Raw genomic sequence first — 23,267 nt, 5'->3', positions numbered from 1 at the left:
GGAGCACCCCATCAGTTCTAAAAACCAGAATGTCTCCTGACATTGCCAGTGCCCCCAGGAAGAGCAAAATCATCCCTGCTTGAGAACTGCTATGTTAAATAACCAAGGCCAGTCCCCGCACCGTCTAGTAGAATTGTGATAAATGATGTAGTTCAAATAATGAGATAACTGTTGTGTGTAGGAAACATTAACATCTCCCCCACCCCATTTTTGGAATGTGATTTTTGGATGAGTGTAAGGAAGGAAATGTTAAATAAGGCTGCAAAAATTAGAAAATGTACCAAAATCCAAGCCACAGAGGACTTTGGATATGGTTATGAGGATCTTGAATGATTAGTTGTACGCAGTGAGGACCTTTAGAAAGTTTTTGAGTAAGGAAGTGAAACCGGTGTGCTTTCACACGTCACTGGGGTGTTATGTGATAGAGGGTGTCCTAAGGGGTGTAGTGTGATAAGTAAGACTGGCAACAGAAAGAAGGGTTTAGAGTTGGTTGCAGTAATATTCATATGAGACAAGATTTGTCAAAAATTGCATGTGATGAGAAGAAAAGAACGTTTTGAATCTAGGCAACTGTGTTTGAATTTCAAGGGACCTTGGACCAAAGACAAGTGGAGGAGAGCTGTGGGCTCTGATTCAGATAATTAAGTTTGAGACACTTGTGGGATAGTCCAGTAGAAGTGCCCAGGAGGGGATGGATTGTCTGCAGCCTTTCCAGTATTAAGGGCTAGAGATGGAAATTTGGAATTATCACCATAGATGTAAAAGTTACGGTTGGAACCTAAAGAGTGTGTGAGTATAATTGAGGGGAGTGTACCAGGATGGAACCTTGGGGAAGGCATACATTTAAGGTGCAGTAGGAGATAGCAAAGGATTTGGGGAAGTAGTGAAAGATAAGAAGTAGACAGCTAGTGGTATCTTCAAAGCTTGGAGAGGAAATAACTTGTCAAGGAGAAGCTAGTCAATGATATGGTGCTACAGAGATTCCTAGTAGGAGATTGCAGAGAAGGGCCCTTTGCATTTGACATTAATTGTTATTGTTGGCATTTGAGAAAATGATTTCAGTTTGAATGGGAGCAGAATCCAGATTTCAAGGGGTTGGCAGTGAAATGGAGTTTAAGCTACTTTTTTCAAAAAAGTGTGAAGATGAAGACAGAGATGAAGCAGTCCCAAGCATAGGCAGTGGGGCTACAGGAATTCTGTAGGGTCAGGGAAACCAACACAGGTTTGTAGGTGGGCAGGGATGAGTAAAAAGGGAGTGATGAATGAAGACCTAGGAAAGGGGCATAGCTTTGAAACAGAAGGAAGGAGAATGAATTCATGAAAGGTAGAATTTTTTAGGTGAAAAAGGAGAAGCAGTTGAAGGGCTTCACAAATGTTGGCCTTTGAGCTCTGATGAAATAATTTCTTTTACTGAGAGTAAGAAGAGTGACAGAAATGAAGTTTGGGGACCTGAAGACATTATTTGGGTAAGAATGAATAATAAATTCATCAGGAATGCTGAAAGTTTGGAAGCTGTAGAATTTCAGAGATTTACAGGTGTAATGGGGATGAAGTCTAGGGTAGATACTGAGTGTGGCCTCTGGTCCTGTTTCCAGAAGTATACTCAGAGTGAGTGTGCAGAAAGTCCTTCCCTTCGGAGTTGTTAGGGCACCCCTCCTGGGAAAGAACTTGGTAGACATTTTAGAAATGAGATTGAAGAGAAAGATGGAACAAAAAGCAGATGTTAGAAGTGCATTGGGAAAATGGTTAATATGGTTATTAATAATTTTATAGCAATATTGTTACTATAGATAGCCAGATAGAGACCTAAATGGATTTGTTACAGATTTGTAGATTAATGATATTAAAAACGCTTGTTTTTTCAGGGTGTCTGGGTGGCTCAGTCGGTTAAGCGTCCAACTTTGGCTCAGGTCATGATCTCATGGTCTGTGGGTTTGGGCCCTGTGTCAGGCTCTGCTGACAGCTTGGAGCCTGTTTCAGATTCATTCTCTCTCTCTCTCTCTCTCTCTCTCTCTCTCTCTCTCTCTCTCTCAAAAATAAATAAATACTTAAAATGCTTTAAAAAGAAAGCTTGTTTTTTCTAAGGCCTGTAAGGTGTTTCTAACTTATACATAGTCTGTAGGACTCAAGTATCATTGTCTAAAAATCATATTACTCCTACTTTCTTTTCTCTTAGAGATGATATACAGCACCATTTATTCAAGAGTCTCCTAAATATAAGAAATCTTTAGAATCCAGAAGTATGCAACTAGAGATGAGAACTACTAGTCTGAACCGTTTTGGAAATCTCTCTATAATGTATCAAGAGCTTCCTTGCCTGTATGGTTTCTTTTTCTTCCATGATTTGTGGTCCACTTGAGTATCTTCTGTTATGTTGTGCCAGGGTGCAGTTATGCTCCTGGCAGCTGCCAGAATGTGTTAGAGCCGTGCTCATCCTAGCTGATCTTGAGTTGCTATGGCTTTTAGCCATTATGTCTTCCTTAAATTTGTTTTTGCACCTGTGCTGTCAGTTGTCATTTGCTGTTACGTGCTCTGCAGGTATGTTATTCCTTCTACACTTTGAATCAGCTGCTTCAAACCATATGTGACCAGGAGACAAGCTGACAAAGCCCCTTACATGTGTGCCTGTAATAAGAGATAGTAGGTGGTGAACTGTGGTGTCGAGAAACCTTTCCCCAAACCTGTGGACTCTTGAATAGCCACTTTGATCTTTTCTGTGTTTTTTTGTTTTTGTTTTTTAATCTACGTTCTCAATGGCACAGGTTGCCAGGAGCTTCTGTGTGGATTCTTGAAATGTTACAGTAGAGTTGAGAAGAGCTGAGTTTGTAGAAGGTAGAATAATAGAAAGCATTTTGCTATATGAAAGGGAAGTTATTATTGTATGTATCATATGCTTCCCCCACCCTTTTTTCCCTGAAAAGCCTGAATAAAGTAAAACAGAATATGAACATTGCAGGATAGGGGAGACAGTTTTTGATTAGCATTTAAATGTTCCAATACCGAATACAGCCAAATGCAAAGGATGGGTATTTGGGTCCACAGATGCTTATCAGTGCAACTGATGGCCAGACATCTAGAATGTAGTAATACTGTACACTTGTACACTTCATTGTTCACTTCTGAACTTGAAAATAAAAATCAATTGTTGCTACTTAGTAATTCACAAGAGTAAATTATTAATGAAAAAATGAGTCTGGATCTCAGGGGATAATTATTCATTTCTTTTGGGAGTACACACATGCACAAAGTTTTGTGCTTGTGAAGTTTTGTGCCTGTTAGTACAATTCTCCCCCAAAACAGTGCAGTTAGTCTTGCAATAGTAGTTTTAGTTATTTGGGGAATAATGTCAGCTCTGCTTGTATTGGGCATTTCTCTGCCAGTCTTCCTGGTGCTTACAAACTGAAAGCCACAGGAACTCTCCTGAGACCCTCTATGATCTCAGAAGATCCAATTTTTACTTGATTTTTTTTTCTCTGAAAAATAGTAATCCAAATAATATCTGGATGTATCCCTGAGTATATCGCTTGCTGTGAAACGATTGTGTAAGCAATGAAAAAGTATATTGATTTGTTTGTAAATAACACATCAGGTTCACAATTTTATTTTGTGTAGGTTCAAATGTATAAAATTAAGTTTATAAAAACATATGGGCTTTTATGATTATCATTAAACAAATTACATATTGGAAATCTCTACCTTCTCAATTTTGCTGTGAACCTATAACTGCTTGAAAAAATAAAGTCTGTTTTAAAAAATTGAAATCAGTGGGGGGTGGGAGGGAGGGAAGGGTGGGTGATGGGTATTGAAGAGGGCATTTTTTGGGATGAGCACTGGGTGTTGTATGGAAACCAATTTGACAATAAATTTCATAAAAAAAATAAAAAATTGAAATCAGGATTATCACTAGTCTTGCAGCTACCTGTCTGTGTCAGCATCCAGTTTAATTTAAATTTTTTAGTTGCATAGGTTTGAGAACATCCTATATCATACAGTTAATTAGTTATAGCTCTTCTTGCAGATTATACCACTCCAGAAAAGTAACAGAAATAATGGAAAATGTTTGTTTCAAAGATAAATCACTCATAATATTTCATAACTGCTAACATTCTTATATGTCAGAAAAGAATCAAGCTACAAATTAGGGCCAGGGCACCTGGGGGGCTCAGTCTGTTAAGCGTCAGACTTTGGCTTCAGGACATGCAGGATCTTGCAGTTCATGAGTTCCAGCCCCGCGTCAGGTTCTCTGCTGTCAGCACAGAGCCCACTTTGGATCTTCTGTCCCCCTCTCTATCTGCCCTTCCGTGGCTCATGCACACCCTCTCTCTTTCTCAAAAATATATAAACATTTAAAAAATAAAAATTAGGACCAAAGCTCTCACTAATGGCATCACAGCATGGTATGCATCTACTTTAAAATTTTTTATTAAAATTAGGAAGTAAGGAGTATACCAAAATAATACATGCACATGATTAAAACAAAAAATCAAGAAGTACTGAGGGTTTTTATTAGAAAGAATAGCAGTCCCTTGCTTCTGTCCCTTCCCAACTTCCTAAAAGCAATTACTTTTTACTGTTTTAAGTGTTTGTTTTGATGGTTATGTAAATAATTATAAAATACTGCTATTTCTTATTTTAGACACTATTCACTTTCTTTAAGATAGATGAGCTGAAACTACCCCCATTTTCCCATTTGCTATGGTCTGAATATTTGTGTTCTATCAAAATTTGGGTAGTGAAATCCCAGTGCCCAATATAATGGTATTAGGAGGTGGGGCCTTTGGGAGATGATTAGGTCGTGAAGGCAGAGCCTCATGATGACATTAATGCCCTTGTGAAAGAGGCCCAAGAGAACTCCTTTGCTTCTTACACCACGTGAAAATACAAGGAGTCTGCACCCTAGAAGAGAGCCCTCATGGGACCACACTGGCACTCTGATCTTAGACTCCTAGCCTCCAGAACTGTGAGAAATAAATTTCTGTTGTTTCTAAGCCACCCAGTCTGGTATTTTGTTATAGCACCCTGAATGGACTAAGACACCAATATAATCATCTTGTTTTTAGCTAAACCAAGAAATGGCGTTTATATAATTATGACTTATGTAAATATTACTGCAAAGCCCAGTACTGTATTACATTATGTTTTCCTTCTGATACAGCTTATAATTTTTCCTGTAATTTATCTGCCCTGTTTTTCATCTACTTGTGAAATAAATACATCCCTAATATTATACAAATACTCCTTTATATCTGCTATTCATTGAGCCTCCTTTTCTGGGAGAACGCTGCTTGAGCCACTTTTCTTCCTCCACTCAGCTAGTTTCTCAGTTTGTTTGCTGCACAACTATAGTCTTTGGACTTCTATTTGCCAGTCTTGGATTGAATTTACTAATTACTTCATCTCCCTTATTTCTGGTGGCCTTCATCTTCAAATATTTTTTAAGAAAGCAATGCATGGGACTAATTTTCTCAGCTTTTAGCATGTCTAGAAATGTCTTTAATGTGGATGGTACAGAATTATAGATTGAAAATCATTTTCCCTTATAATTTGAATGCACTGCTATCCTTTTCCCCCCAGTCATCCAGATTTCCTGTTGAGAATTTCTCACATTTTGATGGTCATTCTTTTATACATGCCCTGTTCTCATCCTGCCCCCAGGATTTTTTTCTTATGGGCCTTTAAAAAGTAATCATGCTTGAGGAGCCTTGGTGGCTCAGTTGGTTGAGCATCTGACTCTCAATTTTGGTTCAGGTTATGATCTCACAGTTCATGAAGTCAAGCCCTGTGTTGGGCTCTGTGCTGACAACATGGAACCTGCTTGGGATTCTCTCTCTCTCCCTCTCCCACTGTCTTCCCGCCCCCCAATCTCTCTAAATAGATAAATAAACTGTTCAGAAAAAGTAATCATGCTTGGATATTCTGTGGACCCTTCAAGGTGGGATCTGTGTGCTTTAGTTCCCAAACAAGATTTGATGTAATCTTTTCACTAATTATACATAAGGTCTTGTGTATTTTAGCTCCAAGAAGTTATTTTTTGTTGTTTCTTTATTAAGTGCCATTCTGATTTTTTTGGAATGTCAGTTATTTGGATTTCTGATATCCTGGATGGACCCTTAAAAGTTTCTTTTCCCTCACAGTTTTCACTTCCTTGATTGTGGTACTTTTGGAGAGATTTCTTCCACTTTGTCTTTCACTTCTTCCATTGACTTTTAATTTGGTCATGATATCCTTAATTTACTAGTACCCTTATTTTGATTATTTGTCTCCTTTTTTAGCATCTTGATTCCTGTTACATGAATTCATTATCATCTCATATCTTTTTGAAACCACTAATTAAAATTTTGTTGAAGTTTTCTTTCCTACCCTGCGTTATCTAGTTTCCTCCAGTTTTCCTCTATTTTATGTTCTACTTTATTGTTTTCTTTCATATTTGAGATTTTATCCTGATGTGGGTGTTTTTTTGTTTCATATGGAATCTGAAAAAACAGTTGGAGGCCTTGTGTGTGGGCAAGATTTGTTGTTGATAGGTGAGGTGGGCTTTACCTTGGATCAATTGAGGAGTTAGCCCTTGTTTGAGAGGATATTTATTCTAGAAGCCTGGAGAAACCTCTTCTTTCCAGGTTGGCTAATAGTTGCTGGCATTCCACTGAGTGGGTATGATCAACATTTTCTCAACCAGTGGCTGCTCAGAAGTCTAAACGGTATTTGACTCATGTGAATTTAGCCATGTGCTCACTTATGCTAAACAAGCAGCATTACTTAAATATTAACAGACAACAAGGAAGTTCTGATTCTGAGTAAGATAGAGCAAGTGTACTCTACCCTGTCACTCCTACTAAATTAGTTATAAAACCTGGACAGAATGCATGGAGTAGCTATATGAGGATGCCGAAAAGTAAAAAATACGACTAAGGAAGAAAACCATAACTCGGAGCACCACAAAATCGGTGGTGAGGTTGCCATTTTTTCCTGTCTTTGTCCCCCAGCCTGAATTCAGTGCAGCTCAGTCTGCAAATGGAAATAAGCACCAGGGCCTAGAGAGAGCAATAGGAGAAGCCGGCTAGCTTGGACTCCAGGGGCAAAAGAGGGAGCGCCTAATAGAAAGCAAAGGCCAATTTTTTCATTCTAAGGCACACCAGCTTCCAAACAATCCAGTGATGGTGGAAGTGGGAGCTGGTAGGAACCAAAGTTCTAAGGGAGAACTTTCCTCTTCAATTGGTGGTGTTGTGGTCCTAAGAGGATGGAGCCAGCCTTAATACTTTTACTTTCTGTGTCCTTCAGATGACCCAGGCACAGCTGCAAAACTACAGGGCAAAGGGGGGTAATCAAAGTCCCAGCTTTCTGACTGGAGGATTGAAAAAAAGACCTCGGAACCAGAAAGCACTAGAAAGAGGGAAGAGGGAGCAGAGAGGGAGGAGCTCAGATAAGTAACTCCATAAAATTTGTTGATGACCTCCTGGGTTTAATCCCTAAACAGCGCATGTGGATCTACTTTTTATCAGCATAACAAGGACTTTTGATAACTGAACTAACAGAAAAACCACCATCTAGGCCCCTGACTGGCCTCTGGTAGCACTCAAGTGGACTGATACAGGTAACACTGCAAAGACTTTACAAACTGAATTGATGCTACAATCATAACTTACTGAGCACTGGTTACAGCTTGCAGCCTAAATCTAACTAGGTCAGTTACCTGCTAGAACAGAAGTATCAACATTCATCATAGGATTTAAATAAGACTCAGAATCTCATAATATTCAAAATGGATACAGCACAAAATTACTTGGCATGTGAAGAACAAGGGAAATATCAACTGTCACGAGAAAGGAAAATATCAGCTCTCATGAGAAAAGACCACAGACACCAATGCCAAGATAGCAAAGATGTTAGAATTATCTAACAAACACTTTAAAACATCTATTATAAAAATGCTCCAACAATCACAAATACTTTTAAAACTAATTAAAAAATAGATTCAGCAGAGAAATAGAAGATACAAATAGAAGAACCAAATTGGAAAGGTTAGCGCTGAAAAATACAATAACCTAAATAAAATTTCACTGGATAGGCTTGATTTTAAAATGGAGGTGACAGAAGAGTCAGTGAACTTGAAGATAGAAGACAGAAGTTATCTAATTTGAATGAGAGGAGACAAAAGAGTGTGGCACTAAAAAAAAATTTGGAGAAACAATGGCCGAAGACTTCCAAAATTTTATTTTAAACGTAAAACTTAAGAAGCTCAGTGAACACAAACAGAATAAGCTCAAAGAATTTCACACCTAGACGTGATAACCACAGTGCTGAAACTGAAGACAAAAACTATGAAAGCATCTAGAGAAAAACACATGTAGGGTAGCAGCAATTAGAATGAGTATAGGTTTCTTATAAAAAACGATAGAGACCAGAAAAGTGGCACCTTATTTTTCAAGTGGTGAAAAAAAGAACCAAAAATTCCCTATCCAGTGAAGTTATTCTTCGAGAATGAAAGTGAAATAAAACATAATAAAAATTCTTGGTTGAAGAAAAACTAAAGTTGTGAAATCATTGCCAGTAGCCTTCGCCAAAAGAATTGGTAAAGGAAGTTCTTCAGACAGAAATGATAACTATCTGGGTAAATATAATAGATTACTTTCTCCTCTTGAGTTCTTTAAAATGAGTTAAAAACAATTTATAGGCTGAAAACAATTTATAGTATTGTCTGATGGGATTTCAAATGTATATTCATATAATTTGTGAGATAGCTATAACATACAAGGGAAGGCAGAGAGACTAGAGACCAAGGGTAAAGGATGATGGTGGTATTCTAAAATTTGTACCCTCAGGATTTTAAGTTAGGGAAGTGACTGTTGGCCCAGAGAAGTCAATGCAACTGAAAGAAGATTTTGATTATTTACATTTCCCAAGAGAAGGGGGCATACATCACCACACTGGGCTACAGGTAAAGCACTCAGAGTTTGGTCAGGAGACAGAAACAGGAGCAAGGGGGAAAGAAAGGCAAGGCAGGACAGGATAAACAGTGTAAGATTGGCTTGTTTGGATAATTTCAGTGGGCTTTCAGACATAGGGTCTGCTCTTAGTTGTCTGGTTCCTGGCCCAGGCTTGATACAAGGTAGAGGAAATATTGGCTTAGTATGTGAGTTAGATAAGGAGATGGGCATGGGGGCGCAACACTGGATCAGGCAGTCTGCAAAGGAAAGGCATGCTCCAAGCAAGTGGTCCACCACTGCTAGAAATTAGCTAGCGCCGGGAGATTAAGTCTCTATTCAGGTCTGAAAGTCCTCCTACGATGTCAAAACATTATAAGATATAAAAAAATAAAAAACATGAATAGTGCAGATGGTAAGGTTTATACATTCTCGAAATAATAAAATATTGACTTTGAAGTGGATCAGTTATGTTATAATTGATAGCATAACTACTTTAAAAACTATATAAAGAGATACAGTAAAAAATTTCAATAAATAGGGGTGCCTGGGTGGCTCAGTCATTAAGCATCTGACTCTTAATTTTGGCTCAGGTCACGATCTCACAGTTTGTTAGATCGAGGCCCACATCAGGCTCTGTGCTGACAGCAAGGAACCTGGTTGGGATTCTTTCTCTCCCTCCCTCTCTGGCCCTCCCCCATTCACATGTGCTTGCTCTCAAAATAAATAAACATTAAAAATTTTCAATCAGTAAATTGTAATACTAAAAAATGTTTGTATAATGCAAAAGAAGGCCAGATTGGGGGAAAAGGAATTAAAAATAGGGAACAAACAGAAAACAAGTAAATGGTGGACTTAAATCCAAGCAACAATAATTTCATTAAAAGTGAATTGTGCAGGGCCCCTGGGTACTGGTCGAGCATCTGACTCTTGGTTTTTGGCTCAAGTTATGATGTCACTGTTTATGGGATCAAGTCCTACATAAGGCTCTGTGCTGACAGTGTAGAGCCTGTTCAGCCTATTCTCTTTGTGTCTCTGTCTCTCTCTCAAAATAAATAAACTTAAAAAAGGTAAAGTCCCAAACGTTTAACAACAACAACAACAGAAATGTGAATAGTGTAAACACACCAATTAAAAGACAGATTGTCAGAATGGATTTAAAAAATATATAACCAAACTATATGATATCTTCATGAAAGTTATTTTATATATAATGATACAGGTAAGTAAAAAGGAGGGTAAAACATACTGTGCAGTTACTAATCAGAACAAAGCTGGAGTGGTAATATTACTGTCAGACAAAACCTTCAGAGCAGAGAGGAATATGTACATAATGATAAGAGGATCCATTCACCAGGAAGACATAAGAGTGCTTAAATGTGTATATTCCTAACAGTGGAGCTGCAATATATGTGGAGCAAAACCTGGGAGAACTGACAGAAGAAATGGACACAGTTATAATTGGAAACTTCAGCATTCTCTCTCAGCAATTGATAGAACCATCAAGAATATAGAAAAACTCAACAGCATCATCAACTGGGCTCAAATAGATGTTTTTTTAACACTCTGCCCATACAGCAGCAGAATACATGTTCAAGTGTCCACAGAACATCTATCAAGATAGACCATATCCCAGGCCATAAAACAAATCTCAACAAATTTAAAAGAATTGAAGTCAGGGGCACATGGGTGGCACAGTTGGTTAAGTGTCCAACTCTGCTCAGATTATGATCTCACAATTCGTGGGTTCAAGCCCTGCATCGGGCTCCCTGCTGTTAGCACAGAGTTCGCTTTGGATTCTCTGTCCCCCTCTCACTCTGCCCCTACCCCACTCTCGCACACACACACGCTCGCTCACTCGCTCTCAAAAATAATCATTTTTTTAAAACTTGAAGTGTGTTCTCTGATTACAAAGGAATCAAACTAGATAGAGATCAGTAACAAAGATAACCAGAAAGTCTTCACATATTTGAAAAGTAAACAACACTCTTGGATATTGAATAATTTCAAAAGAAATTTCAAAAATAAAAACTTGGGGCGCCTGGGTGGCTGTTGGTTAAGTGTCTGACTTCAGCTCAAGTCATCATATTGCGGTTCGTGAGTTCGAGCCCCACATCGGGCTCTGTGCTGACAGCTCAGCCTAGAGCCTGCTTCCAATTCTGTGTCTCCCTCTCTCTCTGCTTCTCCCCTGCTCATGCTCTGTCTCACTCTCTCTCTCTCAAAAATAAGTAAACATTAAAAAAAATAATAAAAATAAAAGTGAATATACAACACATCAGCATTTGTGGGATGTAGCTTAATGTAGAGCTGAAAGAGAACTTTTTTTTCTTAAAGTATGTTTATTAGAAAGCGCAAACGGGTGTGGCAGAGAGAGAATCCCAAGCAGGCTCCACAGTGTGAGTGCTGAGCCGGATGTGGGGCTTGAACCCATAAACTATGAGATCATGAGCTGAGCCCAAGTTGGACACTTAACCAACCTAGCCACCCAGGCACCCCCTGAAAGAGAAATTTATAACATATTATTTTAGAAAAGAATGAAGTCTTAATCAGTAGGCTTCCACCTCTTGGAACTCGACAGAGAAGAGCAAAGTAAGTGCAAAACAACAGGAGGCATAGTAGAAGTCCACAAATTTGAAAACACAGAATGATAGAGAAAAATCAAGGAAATAACAAGCTTGTTCTTTGAAAAAAAAAAAATCAATAAAATTACCCTCTTATCAACCCTGAAGAGAGAAGACATAAATTACTAATATCAGGAATGAAACAGGGTATCAACTGTAGACCCTGCAGACATCAAAAAGATAGGGAAAACCAACAGCTTTACACATATAAACTTGACAACTTAGATGAAATTGGCCAATTCCTCAAAAAGTACAAACTACCCTAATGTACCCAACATGAAATAGATAATTTGTATGGACCTAACAGCTCTTAAGGAAATTAAATTAATGACTTGAAAATTCTTGTAGAAGAACTCTCCAGGTCCAGACTGCTTAACTGGGAAGGTCTACAAAATGTTTTAAAAAGAATTGAGGCACCTAGGTGGTTCAGTTGGCTAAGCGTCTGACTTTAGCGCAGGTCATGATCTCACCGTTCATGAGTTCCAGTCCCACATCTGGCTCTGTGCTGACTGAACTCAGAGCCTGGAGCCTGCTTCAGATTTTGTGTCTCCCTTTCTTTCTGCCCTTCCCCCTCTTTTTCTCTTTCTCTTTCTCTTTCTCTTTCTCTTTCTCTTTCTCTTTCTCTTTCTCTTTGTCTCTCTCTCTCTCCCTCCCCCTCCCCCAAAAATAAAACATTTAAAAAAATAAAGGAAAAGAACATCTGGGGCCCCTAGGTAGATCAGTTGGTTGAGTGTCCGACTCTTGATTTTGGTTCAGGTCATGATCCCAGGGTTGTGGGATTTGGAGCCCCACACTGGACTCTGCACTGAGCTTGGAGCCTGCTTAAAATTCTCTCCCTCTGACTCCCTGCCACGTGCTCTAATAAAAAAAAAAACATTTCTATACGTCTCTTGAAGGGAAATGCAAGAGAACACTTTGTTCACTCATTCATTACTATCTTCTTGCTAAAACCAGGCAAAGGTAGTACAAAAATGGAAAACTACAGACTGAAGTCTCTCATGAATATGGTTATAAAAGATGCAAAAAATGTTAATAAAACATTAATCAATTATAAAAGATGTATACATCACGAGCAAGCGGCAATTATTCCAGGGATACAAGGCTTGTTCAGTATTCAAAAATCAGTCAGTGCAACCTACCATATTAACAGGCTGAAGAAGTAGTTGATACAGTAAAGCATTTCACAAGTTTTTTTTTTTTTAATTTTTTTTTCAACGTTTATTTATTTTTGAGACAGAGAGAGACAGAGCATGAACGGGGGAGGGGCAGAGAGAGAGGGAGACACAGAATCGGAAACAGGCTTCAGGCTCCGAGCCATCAGCCCAGAGCCCGACGCGGGGCTCGAACTCACGGACCGCGAGATCGTGACCTGGCTGAAGTCGGACGCTTAACCGACTGCGCCACCCAGGCGCCCCAACATTTCACAAGTTTTAATACCTGTTCATGTTCCTAGATGAATGGAATGCAAGATAACTTCCTCAATGTGATAAAAAAAAAGTATATTAAAAAATCTAACATCATATTCAAAGGTAAGACTGTTTTCTGCCTGTGATTGTGAACAAGGCAAGAGTGTCAGCTGTCACCACTGCTCATCACAGTGCTGGGAGTTATAGCTAGTTCAATACAGCAAGAAAATAGAAGGCATAAAAGGCATTTGTAGATGACATACTTGTCTGCATAGAAAATCCGAAAGAGTCTATGAGAAAAAAATCCTGGAACTGGAAATAGGCTCAGCAGGGTTTCAGGACACATGATCAAAATCAATTTATTTCTGTTTATTTAGCAGTGAACACATAGAAGTAAAATTTTAAATAGAGTGCCCTGTTCAGTCACTCAAAAAATAGAATATTTGGGTGTACAGGATTTGTATGCTCAAAACTATAAAACACTCATGAAAAAAAGCAAAAATCTAGACAAACAATTTGTTCTTGCAGAAGACTCAGCAGATGTCTGTTCGCTTCAAGTCAGTGTGCAAGTTCAACAAGATTGCTAAACAAAATTATTCTAAAATTTATATGGAAAGGCAAAGGAACTAGAATGGCTAAGAGCAATTTTTAATAGGAGCAATTACTATAAGACATTATGTAGTTAAGGCTGTGTGGCATTGGTGAAGGGGTGGATACCTAAATCAATGCAACAAAATAGGAGAACTCATAAATATAGCCCCACATAAGTATGGCCAACTGATTTTTGACATCTGCAAAAGGAATTAAATAGAGAAAAAAGTCTTTTCAAGAAGCAGTGTTAGAGCAATTAGATATCCATAAGCAAAAACATGAACCTCAACCTGAATCTCACATCTTCTATAAAAACCAACTCACAATAGGTTGTAGATTTAGACATACAACTTTTGGAAGATAACATAGGAGAAGTCTCTGGTTCCTGTGGCTTGATGAAGAAAAAAGCCAGTAAACCTTAAAATTATAAACTTCTGTCACAAAACACAAGAATGAAAAAAACTATAGGAAAAAATACTTGTAAGCCACATATCTGAGAATGGACTTCTATCTAGAATGTGTCAAGAGCTCCCAAAACTCAACAGTAAAACTCAAACAATCCAGTTAGAAAATGGACCAAAAAATTGAGCAGTTCATCCAAGAGGGAGTATAGATGGCAAGCAGCACATGCAAAAGATGTTCAACATCACTTGCCATTAGGGAAATGTAAACTAAGACCATGAGGAGATACACTACGTTCTTATTTCTTTTTTTTTTTTTTAAGGGGGGGTGCAGAGAGAAATCCCAAGCAGGCTCTGAGCTATCAGTGTGGAGCCCAATGGGGGGGCTCAATCTCATGAACCACAAGATCATGACCTGAGCCGAAATCAAGAGTCGGAAGCTTAACTGACTAAGCCACCCAGGAGCCCCACACTCTACTCTTAATATAACAGCTCCAATAAAAAATAGTAGCAATGTCAAGTGCTGACAAGGATGAGGAGAAACTGGATCTTCTGGATCTCATATGTTGCAGGTGGGAATGTAAAGTGGTACAGCTATTCTGGAACACAGTTGGGCTGTTCCTTGAAATCTAAACGTTCATTTACCATATGGCCCACATTGCACACTGCTGGGCATTTATCCCAGAGAAATGACAAGTTCACATGAAAACCTGTATGTAATTGTCCATAGCTTCATTTGTAATAGCTCCAAATAGGAACAACCAAAATGTCATTCAGTAGATAGGTGATTAAAAATGTGTAGTTTGTCCATATCATGGAATAGTACTCAGCAATAAAAAGGAATGAACTATTGATACACTCACACCTTGGATGGGTTTCAAGAGCATCTTGTTGAGTGAAAAAGGTCAATCTCAAGAGGCACAAACTGTCTAATCCTATTTATATAAGATTCTTGAAGTTACAACATTGTGAGAGACAAAAACCGCAGTTGTCAGCAGCTTAGGGATGGTGTGGGTGGAAGTAGGGGTAAATATGGCGAAAGGGTAGCATGAAGGTAATCTTTGTGGTGATGGAATAATTCTGTATCTTGATTGAAGTGGTATTTTCTTGAGTCTATACATGTGATAAAATGGTATAGAACTAGATACACACTGTATCAGTGTGAGTGCCCTGGTTTTGATACTGTGCTGTAATTAGGTAAAGTATAAGTGATTGGAGAGGACTGGGAGAGCACACAGAACTCTGTCCTATCTTTGCAGCTTCCTGGAAACCTATAATTATTTCAAATTAAAATACTAAAAAAAAACAACCTTGAGCCACAACCTAAATGCAGCATAAGTTCAAACAAGTGGTAGCAAAATGTCCATTTGGAGGGGTTCAGGGATGCGGACTTCAGTATTTAGCACTCTGCTTGCATATTTAGGAAGAAAGGATGTTCAGTTGCTGTGCTTTGTGTTTTAACACAATTACAGTGTTACAAAATTAGCAAACTGCTCTAATAAACAGCGCTCCTCTATCCAGCACCAGTTACCTCTAATCTTTACCACTAAGTCCACAAACAGTCCAGGTTTGTACAGAGGACATAGGTCTCATGATTGAACATTATACTGCTTCGGTCAGATTTTTCCTGTGACATTTTCCTCATATTTCTGGAGTTTCATCTATTCACATGGATGTCATAGTTCTTTTTTTTTAATGTTTACTTATTTTTGAGAGAGAGACAGCACAAGCAGGGGAGGGGCAGAGAGAGAGGGAGACGCAGAATCCTAAGCAGGCTCCAGGCTCTGAGCTGTCAGCACAGAGCCCAACATGGGGCTTGAACTCATGAACCATGAGATCATGACCTGAGCCAAAGTTGGACACTTAACTGACTGAGCCACCCAGGTGCCTCTGGGATGTTGTAGTTCTAAATATGTAAACAAGGAATGTGTGTCCATTGGTATATAAATTTTAACTGAAGCCCCGTGGTCACTAGAAAAACATGTATGTAGTAGGTACATTTTGCAAAGCCTCATTGTCTCCAGTGTGGCGCAGGCTGAGCTTTTCAATAGCACCATTTCAATAACACTACTGTAATTTTAGTGTTAAAGTACGGGTCAGGTATTGCCAGGCTCATTTCTTACAAATGTCTTTCCAGAAAATTTTCACTGATAATTAAAGTGTTGTTACTATTTAGTAAGCACTAACTAGATGCAAGACAGTGTTGTCGGAGCTTTATTATCGAATCAGATTTCCTGAAAACACCTGGGATTGCACTATCCTCTCTCTTTTACAGTTGAGGACATGAGGTAGAGGGGCTGTGTAACTAGAGAAGACCCCCAGTCTCATGGCTGGGATTTGAGCCCAGAAACAGGCTCCATTGCCCACATTCTTAACAAGTGTATCCACCATTCCTGTGCATGTGCATGCGAGTTTACTTCGTTCTTTAGGCCTCCAGTAGCAACCTAATTGCTAGAGAACCCAGTCCCTTTCTTACTTTATTGAGGCCTTGTTTAATAGCAACTTTACTAGAAACTCTAGAAAAACTCAGTTTTCTGAGAGTGGCAATACTGTCCAACATTCTCTGGTTCTTTATTTTTATTTATGTATTTAGTTTTATTTATTTTTAATTTTTTTAACGTTTTTATTTTTGAGAGAGAGAGAGAGAGTGCAAGCAGGGGAGGGACACAGAGAGAGGGAGATACAGAATCCGAAGCAGGCTCCAGGCTCTGAGCCTAACACAGGGCTCAAACTCACAAACCGCGAGATCAGGACCTGAGTCAAAATCAGACGCTTAACCGACTGAGCCACCCAGGTGCCCCTGGTTATTTATTTTTGAAAAACTAAACAGTTTGGCTTTTCTATTTAAAAAATTAAAAAAAAAAGGGGGGGCATAAAATTATGTAGGGTATGCATTGTTCCAGCTGTCTGGAACATGTTGGTTTTTTTGTTTTTTGATGCCTTCAAAAAAATCAATTTATCTGGAAACTAAGGGGCAGTAGTAGCAAAGCAAAAGTGAAAGTTTGTTCTAGAGTAAATTGTTTGGCTTTATTTTCTTATCTCTTAATTAGGTCATAGTACCAATAAATGCCTAGTAGCAAGCAAAAATGTTTGTTACTTATAGATGTAAATAAGTCCAGTCTTGTCCACTGTGCAGCTGGGCAGACCCCAAAGATCCTATTGCAAGATACATTATTGAGAATGTTACAGATACCTGCCTTTTAGACTAGCAAAGTTTTCAAGTCCAATGAAAACGAGTAAGCAACTTATATCTGTTATCTTAAATCTTTTTTTAGAACATGGCATTTTCCCCACATTATTACCATGCTTTTGATTTTTGTACAGCTTGACATTTGTAATTACATGTGTAACATGATATGTGCTATAAAGAGCTTTTGTAAATCGATCTCATCTTCTGTTTACAGGAATATATTAAAGGAATCTGTGAACCTGAACTAGAAGAAAGAGAATGTTATCCCAAGGCCATGCACTGTATTTTTGTTGGGGCACAGAGCCTGTTTCTGAAGAGCTTGATTCAGGACACATGTGCTGATCTCTGCATTCTGGACATTGGTCTTCTTGGCATCAGAGGAAGTGCTGAAGCTGTGGTCATGGCTAGGAGTCACATTCAGCAGTTCGTAAAGCTCTTTGAGAATAATGAGAACCTACCCAACAGTCAGAAAGAATCCGAGGTAAAAAGGGAATTTAAACAATTTGTTGAAGCTCGTGCAGACAAGTATACAATGGACTTGTTAATTTTGCCCACTTCCTTGAAAAAAGAGCTTTTGACACTTACACAAGGTGAGGAGAATTTATTTGAAACAGGAAATGATGATGTCACTGAAATTGGAGATTCTAAACGAACAGAGTTTACACAGAATGCTGCCACAGGGCTGAATATTTCCAGAGATGAAATTGTTTTGCAGGAAGATGCAAGAAATAAAGCTGGCACTCCTGTTTCTGAGCTTACAAAACAAATGGACACAATCTTTTCTAGTTCACAAGATGTACTTTTTGTTCCAATAAATGGTCTAACCCCAGATGAAGAGGCAGTTTCCAAAGACAGAATTTGTCATAAAAGGAGATTTTCTGATTCTGAAGAAAGGCATACGAAGAAACAGTTTTCTTTGGAAAATGTTCAAGAGGGGGAGCTTTTACATGATGGTAAGACATTAGCTGGAAATGTAATCATTGACCTATCTGATTCTTCGGCGGATCCTGAAAATTTAAGTCCAGATGTAAAGGACACCACTGAGGAAATGGAATACAATATCCTTGTGAACTTTTTTAAAACCATGGGCTATTCCCAAGAAATTGTTGAAAAGGTCATTAGGGAGTATGGGCCATCTACTGAACCATTATTGCTCTTAGAAGAAATTGAAAAAGAAAATAAGAGATTCCAAGAAGACAGAGAATCTTCACCTGGTACTATGTGTCCGGAGACCAACAGAACCAAAAATAAAGGTGTTTGTAGCAGCATAAATGAGCTTACAACAGATTCTACTCCAAAGAAAATACAAACTCACACACAGCAAAATATGGTAGAAAAATTTTCTCAGTTACCATTCAAAGAATCAAAACCATGTACCTCAAATTGCAAAATTAATGCTTTCAAAACAGTGCCGATAGAACAGAAACAAGAAATCTGGAGTTCAAACCAGAATTATATGTGTAACGTGGACCTTGAAACTGATGGCCTTTCACCCTCTGTTGTCCCTTCAAGTCCCAAAGAAGTTGTCAGTTTTGTTTCCAGAGGCGCTTCAAGTCACCAGCCCAGAATTCCAGTTTTTCCTGAAAATGGTTTGCAGCAGCAAGCAGAGCCCTTGCTTCCAAGTAATGTGAAGTCTGCCTGTGAAAACCGTTCCGGGTGTTGTAGCTCTCCACAGTCTAAGTCAAATTGTCCACCCCTTTCTCCACCAATGCCACTGCCCCAGCTCCTACCTTCAGTTACTGATGCAAGGTTGGCGGGACCGTCTGATCATATTGATTCCTCAGTTACGGGCGTTCAAAGGTTTCGAGATACTCTGAAAATACCCTACAAGCTTGAATTAAAAAATGAGCCAGGGAGAACAGATTTGAAGCACATTGTTATAGACGGGAGCAATGTCGCAATTACGTAAGTCCACTCTCTGCAAGTCCTGTTACAGTTGTAAATAGGGCCCTATGCAGTGTCTCACAATTACATGCAGTTACAGGCACTACCCTGTGCATCTTTCTAGTTGATCTATAGTCTTACTGGAAAAAAACAAAAAAAACAAAAACCACGAAACAACTGATTGGAAGGCTGGGTTATTCCATCTTCTAGAGTTGTAAACTTTGCTTCACCCTGCTGAACCTGTATTTCTGAGGACAGGAGATAGAAAATTTGTCTTTTCACTTTGCATTGCCTAGTCAGTGATAAACAACATAGTGACTTTTAAATCATTAGGTGTCTTTTTTTCTCTCTTTTAATCATTAGGTTCTTAACACCATGAATATCATTAGTTTTTGAGTACAAGGATGAAGCTTAAATCCAAAAAGATTTTTCTGACTTTATGTACTACAGTATGCTAGGGCTCTAGCCAAGATGCAGTGATAACGGATGCAGTGTACTTCTGTTATAATTTGTTGATAGAGTGATGGCAACTTCCTTTCTAAGGAAGTTCATCAGTTTGAGCTTCATTTTGGTCTTCTGTTCTTACTAAAAGCTTGTGTATTTGTTTTTAGTAAAAAGAGTTAAACGATCATTTCTATCTCACCTGTCTTGGAATGCTTTGAAGAGTCTGACTTTATATGTATGTCCGGTACAGGATTGGGCTTCTTCTCTAAGAGGCAGTTTGATACAGTGACTAAGAAGAGGAGGGAGGTTGAGTAAGAGTCTCTGCCCCACTGTGGATCTGCTGCTTGACCTTGTGCAGGTTTCTGCCTGCTGAGTTTCACTTGCTGCAGTCTATTGCCTTTTGCCCTGTCCTGAGGTCATCTTTATCATGCCATTTCAACAACTGCTAGGTAAAGACTCTGCAGTTTTCAAAGTCAGTCACTCCATTGATTTTGAAGAAGTCTGCAAAGGTTTGGCACTTTAAGTAGCTATCATTCACGAAAAGGGGCACCTGGACTGGAATGAAGATGTTGAAATACTCTTCTGAATTTTGGTGAATGTGTGTGTGGCCTCTTTCCTGGGAGTTCTATGTTTGTTATGTATTTATTTTTTGTTTTGTTAATTTTTTATTAGAATTTTCAAACAAATACATAAAAAGGTAATAGAATGATTCCTTTTTTGGATATGTTTGGGATTCCCATGTGTCCTTCCCCCACCTTCAGTAGTTCTCAGCTCTTGGCCAGGCTCCCTTCGTCTGTACCCCCACCTACTACCTTTCACCCGTGTAATTTTGAAGTAAATGTCAGATATGTTATTTTATCTATAAGTACTTTAATATCTTTCTAAAATAAGGATTCTTTTTATTTTTTGAATGAATTGTTGATGTATTTTGCTGTCAAAAGAAGAAAAAAAAAAATCCCAGAATTTCACATGTTAAAGTTTGAAGATGGGCTGGAAAAATACATAATATACTTGTCTTCATTTCTAAATAATACTGTTTGTTGTTATTTCACTTTGCTTTTTGCCAGTTCTTTTGGGGGAAACCCAGCAAATGGCCCACAGCTGCATAGCATTATCTAAGTAAAATTGTAAAGTGCAATTTCAGTCACCCACAGTCCAAGCCCAGTACCAGTTCCTCATTGTGATGATTTCTTGAGCCAAATTATGATATGAAATTTAGGTCATGATTGTGAATAATATTAATCCTTTTTCATTTTTTATGAGTGGAAAGATTTCCCAAATAGGTGTTCAGAGACCTAAGAAATGCAAATTAATGTAGAATGAGCAGTGATAATGACATTATTTTAAAACCTTTTTGGAGTAGTAACCAGTGTATTTCTCAGAGGGGTCACTATTGGAGTTGTTGTGTATAGTCCATCCATGATAGGATGTTTTGCATATCTAGTCTCTCCTACTTTGCCCATAGTACTGCTCCCCCACCCCCGCCGTCATTGTGACACCCCGAAACACTCCCACATATTTCCTAACACCCTTGGGTACAGTGCCATCTCTTTTGAAAACCACTGAATTAGTGCACTAAGGGAAACCATGAGTAGACTTTCATTAATTTTTCTTTTGAAAGCTGATTATTTGGGGAGGATTCCAGTTTTCTTTGAATTCACAGATGTCTTAGTTTAAAAGCAACATTTTTGTAAGGATGTATTATCTTAAAAAGTCGGACTTAATTTGATAAAGATTGATCTGAAAATATCAGTAACTAAAATTAACTCTTATTCTGGGGGTAGATTGCTTAATGCGCACAGGATTTTATTTTGGAATAACAAATGTTTTAGAGCAAAGTATAAGTGGTAATTGTGCAACATTGTGAATGTACTAAATGCCACTGAATTGTTCACTTTAAAATGACTATTTTAGGGGCGCCTGGGTGGCGCAGTCGGTTAAGCGTCCGACTTCAGCCAGGTCACGATCTCGCGGTCCGTGAGTTCGAGCCCCACGTCAGGCTCTGGGCTGATGGCTCAGAGCCTGGAGCCTGTTTCCAATTCTGTGTCTTCCTCTCTCTCTGCCCCTCCCCTGTTCATGCTCTGTCTCTCTCTGTCCCAAAAATAAATAAACGTTGAAAAAAAAAATTTTTTTTAAAAATAAATAAAATGACTATTTTAAATGTTATGTGAAATTCAACTCAGGTTTTTCTAAAAGTTGGGAAAAAATTAACCCTTGTTTATAATCAGTCGCTTCAGTATTAAGTGTGAATTATAGATTGTACGTTCCATGAAGGAAGTGATTTGTATGTCCTGTTCACTAAAATACTCCCAGGTCCATGGTGCTAGTACATGGTAAGCACTCAGTAATGTTTTGTTGAATGAAAGAATTAATGACTTAGGAAAGATTAGAATTTTTTAAATGATTTTTCACCATCCTTTTATACCTTGTTATTCGATTGTTATTATAGTAATCAGTTTAGATTAAATTTTAACTGAGACATTTTTCAACAAATATTTGGAATCTTCAGGCTGAAACACCTGTTATGTGTCAGGTACTATATCTTTTAAAACATAATATTCACACCAATTTTGTGAGGTAAAAATGATCTATTCTTTATATAACATGAAATGGCTTAAAAATTTTGTCCAAGATTATACTGGAGATGTGAGCTCATAGGCACCCAGAGCCATTGTGTACCTTGTCTTCTCCCATAGAGAGTGAGGTTGGAATTTTCAGGCCTTGGCAACATAGGATACCTAAGTCTTGAGTTGCTTTAAGCAGTGCTGACTAAACCTTACTTATTTGACCCACCTAGTTGGGGAAGTAGTTAAAAAAGAAATTTGAGCCCTTAATAGCATTTGTTGGTGTGATCCCCACTCTGAGGCAGCTCAGGCCTAGCTGTCCCTCGGTTTCTGCAAAGACTTTGTTTATTAGTTTATCCAGTGTGCTGTCTGCAGTTCATACACTCTGTGAGAAATTCCAAAATACCGACTTCATGCTGCTAATTATGCGTATCTCTACTTGGTTTTTCCCCTTTGTCACAATGAGTCAAATGTGATGAGTAAATGGAAATTGTTTGCGGTGCACGGCTAGACATCACAGTGGTGGCTAGATAACACTCAGGCTTGGTCAGTCTGAAACTTCAGCATTAGGACACCTGACTTGACTTGGCAGCTAATTTTCCATGTAGGTGAGGTTTGCCCCTTCACTTGCCAGAGCTATATATTTTAACCATTTTTTCATGTGGTAGTCTTCTATATCCGGGTCTCATGGCTATTTTTATTAAGTGGAAACTATAGAAGGAAATTATTCTTCCCTGGGTAACTCCAAAAGGGTGTTTTGGGTTTTTTTTGATTTTTTGTTTTGTTTTGTTTTTTGTTTTTTTACTATTTCCCCCACACTGCTGGGTCTGGTTCCATCACTGCCATGAGTTTTTACCAGGTGTCTGTCACCCATCTCCTCTCTTCTTGAGACACTCTTCCTTCCAGTTTACTGCCTCCTATAACAGGGAAAACAACCGGATGATGTGACTTGTTTCCAATTACAAGGACAGGAGTTTACATCTCTCTTGCATACCCTGGCCTCTTGGCCCTAATATCTGCTCATTCTGCATTTGGAGCTGGGAGCCCCAGAGCTTGACCTTTTCAGAAGTAAAGGAGGAGTTAATGGTATATAAACCCTTTGAGTGAAAACAGACAGTTGATCTGGGTCTACATGTCAGCAAGCACCTGTGGCTTGACCGCAGGGATGTGAGGAGACTCAGTGGTTTCTGCCTAGGGCTGTAGGAGTTGAAGTGGGAAGTGGTAGGGATCTTCCATATTATTTTG

At 38.6% G+C, this 23,267-nt stretch overlaps 1 protein-coding gene across 2 annotated transcripts in view; it reads left to right on the top strand.

The window, feature by feature from the left end:
* Positions 1–23,267, top strand: part of N4BP1 (NEDD4 binding protein 1) — a 51,169-nt gene that overhangs the window by 11,147 nt on the left and 16,755 nt on the right. For both annotated transcript variants that reach the window (XM_040497955.1, XM_040497954.1), the window contains exon 2: positions 17,345–19,035. In XM_040497955.1, coding sequence (XP_040353889.1) covers positions 17,345–19,035 — 1,691 coding nt within the window. The remainder of the gene's footprint in view (positions 1–17,344; positions 19,036–23,267) is intronic.

The sequence above is a fragment of the Herpailurus yagouaroundi genome, unplaced genomic scaffold (assembly GCF_014898765.1).
Source record: "Herpailurus yagouaroundi ecotype Mexico unplaced genomic scaffold, PumYag 190, whole genome shotgun sequence".
Taxonomy (NCBI): Eukaryota; Metazoa; Chordata; class Mammalia; order Carnivora; family Felidae; genus Herpailurus; species Herpailurus yagouaroundi.
The sequence above is the reverse complement of the archived record's forward strand: the minus strand, read 5'-3'. Positions and strand labels throughout refer to the sequence as shown.